Below are 9,676 nucleotides of genomic sequence, written 5' to 3'. Positions count from 1 at the left end.
AATCAGCAACTGTGCTAAGGTCACCAAAAAATGAGTCCTTGTCCTCAGCGCGTTTATAGTTTAGTTGGGAGATAGTCTTTTAAAGCCTATATAGAGGCTGCAAAATCATTCACACAGTTCCAGGGATAAAGCTTTCCCTGCGGGCTCCGGTCAAGAGAGGGAAGTTCCCGACGGAAGCACGGGGGCGTCTGGGACACAAGCTGGAGTCGGAAAGAGACACGCAAATCCCGACGAGGCGAGAGATGGGGGGAAAGTTGGCGCTCCTCCTCCGAGCCTCAGGTTCCCGGTCTGTCAGAGAGCCTGGTCACAGCAGTGCCCATCGCACAGGTCTGTTTCGCAGACCAAAGGAGACGGCAAATGGGTTCACGCGTCGTCTGTTCTACTGTGTAAACGCTTGCCTTGCGTTTGTGATCGGGTCAGAATTTAGATTATCCAAGAGAGGGGAAGAGCACTATCGGAGCAGGGCGTCTCGGCACTTGTATTTGGAAATAAAGCGGCCTAGGATCTGCCCGACTGCTGGTTAAATCTACCTTAGCTAGTTACTAATTCCTGACACACCTTGGCTCTAAAGGTGGGATTCGGCGTGCGGACCTCGGGCGGCTGCTGCTCCCAACATGGAGAACCACCATCGCCACGTTCGGTGGGGAGACAAGACTTGGCGGAGTCTGCCCTTCTTTCCTCAGTACTTGCCAACTTTCTAGGGGTTGTAGCTTTTAAAAAGGGAAGCTCGCCGTGGGGAGAAGGGGGCAGGTGTGTGAGGAGGCAAGGGGCAGGAGTAGCCTCCTCCACCTTCGATCACCGCGATTCCCTACTTAAAACCAAAACCTGCTTTCCCTCATGGAGCATGCCCAGTCTAGCTGCTATCGCCACATGGAGTTTCGGTGTGAGTCGAATCCATTTCGCTCCGGGTTTTACGAACTGCCGAGTGAGAAATTGGGACGGAGGAGGGACGTGGGTAGAAGCGGTGGGTTCAACCCTGCGACCAGGCACGGGAAGGGCTGGGGCGCTGGGGAACAGCTCAGCTGACGTCCCACGTCCCAACAAGGCTGCTCAGACTTCCCTCGAGGGGGCCGGTTTCCCGCCGGGCGGCCCCTCGTGAGCATCCCTGGGACGAGGTGGAGGCGAGCGCCGAGTTTGGGCTGTTTTTGAGCCGGGACCCTCGCATCCCTGCAGGCCCCGCTCTTCCTCCTCTTTCCCTTGGCGGAGGAGCCACGAGACCTTGGGGACTCGATTGAGCGGGAGCGGTTCTAGAGGTCACATTGGCCTGCGAGAAGGGAAGGGAAAGAAAAGGAAGCCGAGGAGGGAGGGGCAGGTACTGGCCCTGCTCGCGTTCAGAGAGGGTTCTCCCGTTTGTCGTGAACGCTGAAGGTGTTGTTGCAATGGGGAACGTCCCGCTCCGGGATCGCTTAATGCCCAGCCTCGTCCGGGGCAGAGAAACGCGTCCCCACTGGGTTCTCTACGCGGGAGTCCACGGGAAAAACCGTAGAGTCTGCCTGAGCCCTGACCAGACCCCCTGCAAAGGCAGGTCCCGTCCCAACTCCGCGTCTGGAGATGCCCACTCTGCGCCACATCCCCTTCGCCTCCACTTCCAACCCCCCACCCTACCCCCAACTTCTTCCTCAGGGTCTCTAAGTCTTGCCCACACAGAGTGCTCCCCCTACAAACTGGCCGACTCAAAAACCCTCAGGGTCGCCCGCCCCTTCCCCTTAGGAAAGAAGGGGAACCCTGCCTGAATCCGACTTAGGTAAAAGTCGGACGGGGTGTGCAAGATACTTTCCCCAGGGGCTCCTCCCACCGTTCCCCTTCGGCTCCTCCCCTTCCGTGCACAGCTTGCTCCTGTTCGGGTTCCGTCCCAGGGCTGAACCCGAGGTTGGGCTCCCGCTCCTACCACCGCCCCCCTCCCCTCCCCACTTCTCCTCCCCCACCCTCTCTTGCCCCCTCCCCCTCCCCTCGTGGCGGCCCCGAAAACCCGGAGAAGTGGAATTCCCCACCCTCGAACTCCGCCGTGGCTCGGGCGGTCGCTCTGGGCATGCTCAGTAGTCGGGGCAGGGTTTTTTTTTTTTTTTTTTCGATCGAAGTAGGAAGCTTTTTGCACTACACCGGAGAGGGGGAGCCACCCGCCGCCGCCGCCACCGTGCAGCAGCAGCAGCAGCGGCGGCAGCTTCGGCGGCAGCGGCAGTAGCAGCAGCCGCCCCACACTCAGCCCCGCGTCGGGAGAGCTATGAGCCGGAGCCGGGCCGCCGGGGAGTGAGGGAGCCGAGGGGGCGAGGAGGGCGAGTTGCGCAGCTGCTCTTGCGCACAGCCCCAGCAGCGCCGCCGCCGCCGCCAGCCCCGCACTGGCATTGGAGTGCGAGAGGCTCGTCCTGAGCTCCCGGGCAGCGGGGAGGAGGAGGAGGAGGAGGAGGAGGAGGAGGAGGAAGCGGAGGCCACACAGGGACCCAACTGAAACAAAGTGTCGGCAACCCGGCGGCGGCGGCGGCCCCGGCCCCCTCCTCTCCCCCCGACCCCGACCCCAACCCCTCTTCCCTCCCTCAACTCCGCCCGGGGACTCCCGCCTGGCCGCCCACCATGGCTTCCGAAGAGCTCTACGAGGTACCTACCCTCCCCCTTCCCCAAACCCCTCCAGCCCCGGCCCCGAGCGGAGCGGACCGGCCCGGTGGCTGCCCCCCCTCCGGCCCCCTCCCCAGCCCAGCCACCCTCGCCGCCGGGGGTCGTTTCCAACCCGACGGTCCCGCTCCTCCGTGGCGTCCGAGGAGAAGACGGCAAAGTGTGAGGATTGGCCTGTGCCACACTTCGCCTCCGAGAGGAGCCCGGGCGGGCTAGAGCGAGCGGGCCGGGGGGGAGAGACGCGCACGTTTGGGCTGGGCGGGGTGAAGGGCGACTTGCTGCGGGCTGGAAGCGGCGGCATCGGACGGGGGCAAAATCTGCCCCGAGAAGGGGGTGTTGGTCCTGGGGAGAGGGGCGCGCTGGCGGCGGCGGGGGGAGGCGTGCTGACACCACAGACTTGTGCCCAAAAAAGTGTTCCTGGGGTGGGGTGATGGGCGTGAAGACCCTGTAACTGCGTGGCGGGGGCTGGGTCCGGTGGGACGGGGCGCTTTCTCTTCGCGTCTCCCCCTCCCCCTTTCTTGCAAAGTGCAGTACTACCCATGCTGCCCTCTTGGGTATCCTGCAAGTCGGAGGGATGCAGAGAGCCCCACTAAAAACGCTCGCTTGGGCGCACGATTTCGTTCGTTTTTAGCTTTGTGGCAAAAGCCAGGAAATTTAAATTTAGCTCTGATGCCCTGTCATTCATTCGTCGTGTCCCTTAGGGGAGGGGAGAGAGGGGCCACAGCCAGAAAAGGGTAGTGACCGGAGCTCAGCCAGTGAAATGACATGGCCGAGTCCGTTCTAACTCTTTGGAGTTTGGAGGCAGCAGTTTCGCAGCCTTCAAGTGATTGAAGGCTTGGTGATTCTTAGTTAGAACTTATCGTCTTAAATTTTCACTCTTCCATAGGAATGTGGAACATTCATTTTTTTGAAGCCTTTCTCTTCTGTTGTTCAGTGAAGAAAAGGTGGTGGGTCTCTTAGTAATGGTGATAATAATACCCAGTCACAATATGGGCCATGCACTGAGCTGAGGGCTTCTCAGAGCTCTCATTGAATCCTTACCACAATCCTATGAAATAGATATTATCTCCACTTTCATGTTTAGGAAAGGGAGGCAAAGAGCTTAAGTGACTTGCTCAAGATTAGGGTCTAATTCTGAATTTGAACTCCGATCTCCCTGACTCCAGGCCTCTGAAAAACCTGTTTGTCTAGAGCTTAAAACTTTTGTATACTTGGTGATTGCCTTGAATGGAGACTTAAGCATCCTTTAGACTACAGACCCACAGTCCTCGTGAATGCTTAATGAATACCTACTACTGACAATGGCCCTTCTATAAGTACATCAGTTTGTTATTGATGTACACTCGCTTCTTTAATTGACTTTTCCTGTGAATTGTGAAGGAGTTCATCAGATACAAGCCGGTTGCTGTTTTTTTGAAAATTTGTAAGAAGTTAACAGATGGATGCAACCATTCTAGAACCTCTTCTTGTAACTTACTTGATAAATGTGATTTAGAAAAGGATAGATTGTTGAATTTTATATCATGTGTTGAAATAATCTACCTAGATTTAACAACATTGCACAAATACATGTTGTTCATGCACAATGTATTCACTTGTGCTTTTTATGAGCAGGAATAGAGTAGGGGAAGCAATTACAAGGCAATTTTTTAAAGAGAATAAAAGTATAGGGCAAAGAAGGGAAGTATAGTGTTGAAGCCTTTGAAGTACCTTCAAACTTAAAATGATCATAGAATATGATCTGAGCTTGGAAGCCCAACGGAGACCAGGGTATTTAGTTTATGCATCAAGTTGATTATATTTTTATACATCTAAGGGGTTATTCATTTCTTTAATTTTGTTGTTGGGGTTATTCATTCTTTAATTTTGTTGTGTTGATGCTAATAACTCTGTAGATACTCAAGTACTTCACATATTTTGACTAAATTTGTCACTCTTCTAAGTGATTCATGTTTCTTAATTTTCTGGGAACTTTTGCCATGATTTTGACTGATAATCAATATTTTGAAGTAATTGCTTCTATAAATTCTGAATAGATGACAGATAAAGGTCTTCATCCCATTTCCCAGTTTTTCTTTTGTTTAAAGATAGAGAGATTTATGTTACTTTCTCATGTTTACTTTTTGGAGAATTGCTGAAGTAAATGGGTATAGATTATCTTTCACAAATAGAAATAGTGTCCAGATCAAGAAATTGTTAGATTGTAATGTCTTTTTAGGCAAATAATTTGGAATTTTTTATCCGGCTTGGTGGGTGATGTGTTTTTAGAGTGACAGTGACAAAACTCCAAAAAGCCAGGTAACCTAGTAGTAACTGTCTTATGAATGATAGTAGTAGAGGAAACTAGCGTATTTCAAGAGAATAGCTAATAATAGCTAACATTTATGAAGTGATTTAAAGTTTGCATGGTATTTTACATATTTAGCATTTTTCACTAAAATCCTGGAGGTGTAGGTAACACATTATACTGGGACTAAGAATTTTAAGCCAATCAACTTCTGAGGCAAGATTCAAACCTAAATTTTCTTAACTTAAAAGTTTATTATTTTAACCACATACTACCTAAATGACTTGATAGCTGTCTTCAAATATGTGAAGGAAATTAGATAAAAAGAGTAAACATTTCTGTCTTCTAGTTGGCAAAAGTAGTTAGAATTTGTACGTCTAAGGAACATTCTAACAATTAGAGCTGTCCAGCAATGGAACGTGTTCTCATTTAAAAGTAGTGAGCTTTTCCTTATTGGAAATGTTCAACTAAGCCTGGTGAACCCATCTGTCCCTAGGTGTTCTAGAAAAATTTGCTGCAATGATTGTTAGGGAGATTGGTAATCCCCCTTTTAGAGGGAAAAAGATTACCCTCTAAAGTTCTCTCCAACCTTGAGTCTATTAAGAAGCCTCAGCTCCGTCCACTATGTAAAATAACCACCACTCTCATTCTTTTCTTCCTCAATGAAATGGATCAAACTTAAGTCCATCTCATGCAAATATGTCAATTAAATGACTCTCGAGATCTTTGAAATTAATGTTTTAGGGACAGGTCAGTGGTAGAGAAGTGAATATATCATTTTTAGTAATTCTCACCAAGGAATAAAACAGACACTAGCATGAGATGATATGGCTTACTTGGACAACACAAAATGTCTTTTTTTGGATGTAGATAATGAGATGTTTCAGTTGATAAATTATAATAATATTTCATATGCTTTAAGTGTAACATTGGAAAATCCATTATAAATTTACTACTCTGGAATATGTAAATTATATGAGCTTGATCATTCTATTGAGAAAATACTTTGGTCACAGTGGAAAGAAACTAAGGATGCAACGTTCTACATAAAGTTTATAAAAATGAAAGGAAAATAAAAGTATAAAGTAAAAATTATGGGGTAAGAACAAGATTTTTAAGAAAAAGAATAAAAGGTAAGTGCCATTTCAATCTTCATTCATTTGGGCAAAGAGTTCCTTTTTTCTTAAAAAAAAAAAAAAATACCCTCAGGGCAGCTAGATGGCACAGTGGATAGAGCACTGGCCCTCAAGTCAGGAGGACCTGAGTTCAAATGTGGCCTCAGATACTTAATGCTTCCTAGCTGTGTGACCCTGGGCAAGTCATTTAACCCCAAGTGCCTCAGGGAAAAAAATATCCTCTACCAAGAACTTGGAGCACAGAAATATTTCAAGGTGATGGTTGTTTTGTTTTTTTTTCCCTGCAATTCAAATGCAAGATTTTAAGATCCAAAGATTTGTTAATCAAGCTGTACCAACATATCTTTTGAGTTTAGTATAGTTGAGATTATTTAAAAAAAAAAAAAGGAAGAAAATAAATTTGTTAAAGCTTTTGAGAGTTGGTGATCTAGTATTGATGTTGGGGAGATAAAGTCAAAACCAAGTATCTTTGTAAATTGATATTGGAATACTTTCAGGGATGTCCTAATTTTAAGTGCTCATCTATTTTATTGATTGTTGGAAGTATGATATAGAAAATTCTGCATCCTCTTCACATGTAGTTTTTCTGATGCTGATACATGTTTTCCTTGAATTTATAGAAAATGTTTCACTTGACTTTTATTCTTTGTAATCATCCTTAAACATTTCAGTGTTAAAATGTTTTACCTTGTAAGAAGCTAAAAATCCTTGAGCTTGCTTGTTTTGAGTTTAATTTTGTCAGAAGTAGGTATAATTGAAATTTTTTTTTCATCACTGACATTGGATATTGCAAGTTTTCTCGGGATCTTGGGTACTGATGTACCTGACACATTCTCTGATTCATGCTTTTAAAACTCTTTTTCCGTATACAGAAGCAATACATGATTGGTTCAACAGTGTAAGGTGGGAGACTTAAATTGCTTTGTTCCTAATTAACTATGAGACCTTTTTTAATCCATCAACTTCATTTTTTCTTATGTGAAATGGAAGGATTGGATCTGGGTTTCATCATCTTAAGTTTCCTCTTCAGTTCTAAAATTTAGAGAAATTGTAAAAATGTAGACCACTGCTGCTTTTGCTTTGGAGTACTTGCTCCTCAAAACTCTTTGTGAGTTTATCCTACCTATTTCAGATGAAGAAACAGAAGCAAAGGTTATTTGTCCAAGATCACGACTAATTTTTCTACTATTTTATTATACTGACCACATTTATCCAGGTTTAGTAAAAAAAAAAAGTTTCTCTGAAATCTGAAAATGCAAAGTAACAGTTGCTTTAAAAGAATTTAACTTTTCCTTGTGATTCTCTTCAGAGTGTGTGTGCTTATTTTACTGTTATAGTTCCCATTTCCCGATTTCATATTTTTGGGCTTTAATCAATTGAGACACAGGGAATTAAGGGAATTATTGGGGAGACCAAAATTTCCTATTTTTAATTACTATTGCCATTATTGTGATTGGGGGAATGAATTGTATTTTTGTGGATCAGTTTTTATTTACAGGGATGACTTCAGTTAATTATAGAAGTCTTAGGGTCTTTTGCCATGTTCTTCCTCCATAAACCCATCTTTCAGCTTTCCTTGTTTTAGTGGTCACGACTGGAAATGACTTAATAATGGACATTTCTAGTTCTTTCTTTCTACCTTTCCACTAATGAATTTCCACTAATCTGTAGATGATAACACTTAGTTTTTTTGTTAACATCTGAAACTATTTAAGTTTAAATTTATTTAAGGATAAATTAAGTGCTCAGTTCTCAAATCTTTATTTCAGTTTCTTATCCAAACTCAACTTTTTCTAATTTCTTGTGCCGTTGAAATTCTACTAATTCTTAGGGGTGTATGTATGTAGCCATTTTCAATTTCTTTTCCACTTTCTAAAACCAATTCATGAGAAAAGCCTGATATTTTTTCTTCTCATACAAGAAAAGACTTAAGCTTTTCAGAAAAACATTTATGCTACTACCATCCCAAACCAGTCCCCTAGCACTTCACACCTGAGTTGTTAGGGCGGCCTCTACTAGACAGGTTGGTCTCCCTGCCCAGTATCTTCTTTCTTCAAATCTGGTTTATATAGCTACTAGAGTAATCTTTTCAAATGTAATTTTCTGCCTGTCACTATTTTTTATCAAATCTGAAATGAGGGCTAACTTTCAAGGCTCTACCTTCCTCTCATCTTACTATAACTTTTATTATTCCTAAACTCTATTAGTACTCGATTAATATGGAATCCTACACCGTGGAATTTGAGTAAAAATGAAGTTTTTTTTTGATCAGCAGAACAAAGGACTTGTTATGACCTATTGTCAGGTGGATACTTATTAACACAAATAATGCTGTTAACATTCTTGTCAAAGTAGAATCTTAGTAGCTTAGTTTCAGTTAACATGAACTATTTTTTTAAAAATTTAAGTTGATATTTTAAACTTTCTAATTGGTCCAAATTAGCCAATTTATTTCCACATCCTTTTACTTAATTCTTTTGCTCTTGTATTTCTTCCATTGGACATACATTCCCTATTCCTAATCACCCTAAAAAAAAACAAAACAAAACAAAAAAAACTCTGTACTCACCTCCAGAATCTTACTTTTTGGCTTTTTTTTTTTTTTTTTTAATTAACACGTACTTTTAAAATGTCAATTGTTGCAGTTACTCAAGATACAAGACCAAGAATAGAAATAGTTCCTGCTCTCAAGGAACTTAGATTCTATCAAGAGAAACAAATGTTCCATCTCTAATAGATGCCTGCTTTGCCATAAAGAAGTAAAGCTAGGTAAACTAGAGGAGGAAAACCAAAACAACCCATTGGCAAAATCGGACCCAGATATTTTATTTCACATCTTAGGGCTCCACCTTTCTAAGAAGAGAAAGGCTTATTTAACCAGTTCTCTGAAGTTATAATTAGTTGCTATATTGATCATAGTTCTAATTATATTCAGGATTATTTTCTTTACGTTATTATGGTCATGACATTACATTGTTCTCCCACTTCTCCCTTCATTCTACTAAATTTCATACAAATGTTCCCAAATATATTGGGAATTGGGAAACTATTCCTTTTTAAGTTTACTTGCCTGAAACTTTTTTTTTAACCAGTAAATTGAGTGTACTCATTTATATTTTCTTACTTTTGGAAGATAGTAAACGTAAGCATTTAATGTACCGTATTAAAAGGACCTTGTTTTTCTCTCCATTATACAAGAATTCTCAAGTTGCAGTCTATGAAATTTTTTTTTATAATAACCTTATATTTTTCAATATACATGTAAAGATAGTTTTCAGCATTCACCCTTGCAAAACCTTGTGTTACAAATTTTTTTCCCTCCCCTAGCAGCAAGCAATCCAATATAGGTTAAACATGTGCAATTCTTCTCTATTTCCACATTTATTATGCTTCACAAGAAAAATCAGATCAAAAAGGAAAGGGCGGGGAATGACAAAAAAAGCAAGCAAACAACAATAAAAAAAAGTGAAAATACTATGTTGTGATCCATACTCGATTCCCATAGTCCTCTCTCTAGATGCAGATGGCTCTCTCCATCACAAGACCATTGGAACTGGTCTGCATCACCTCATCATTGAAAAGAGCCCCCTCCATCAGATTTGATCATCACATAATGTTGCTGTGTACAATGTTCTTTTGGTTCTGC

General features: G+C 43.4%; 1 protein-coding gene across 4 annotated transcripts in view; it reads left to right on the top strand.

The window, feature by feature from the left end:
* Nucleotides 1–2,058: 2,058 nt before the first annotated feature.
* CDYL (chromodomain Y like) overlaps nucleotides 2,059–9,676 on the top strand; it is a 156,826-nt gene continuing 149,208 nt past the window's right edge. For 2 of the 4 annotated variants that reach the window (XM_031946915.1, XM_031946916.1), the window contains exon 1: nucleotides 2,059–2,592. In XM_031946915.1, coding sequence (XP_031802775.1) covers nucleotides 2,569–2,592 — 24 coding nt within the window. In that variant the 5' untranslated portion in view covers nucleotides 2,059–2,568. The remainder of the gene's footprint in view (nucleotides 2,593–9,676) is intronic. The other 2 variants (XM_031946914.1, XM_031946917.1) reach the window with 2 other exon arrangements.

This window comes from Sarcophilus harrisii, chromosome 1 (genome assembly GCF_902635505.1).
Source record: "Sarcophilus harrisii chromosome 1, mSarHar1.11, whole genome shotgun sequence".
Lineage (NCBI taxonomy): Eukaryota > Metazoa > Chordata > Mammalia > Dasyuromorphia > Dasyuridae > Sarcophilus > Sarcophilus harrisii.
Note: the sequence above shows the minus strand (reverse complement) of the source record. Positions and strands in the feature narration are given on the sequence as shown.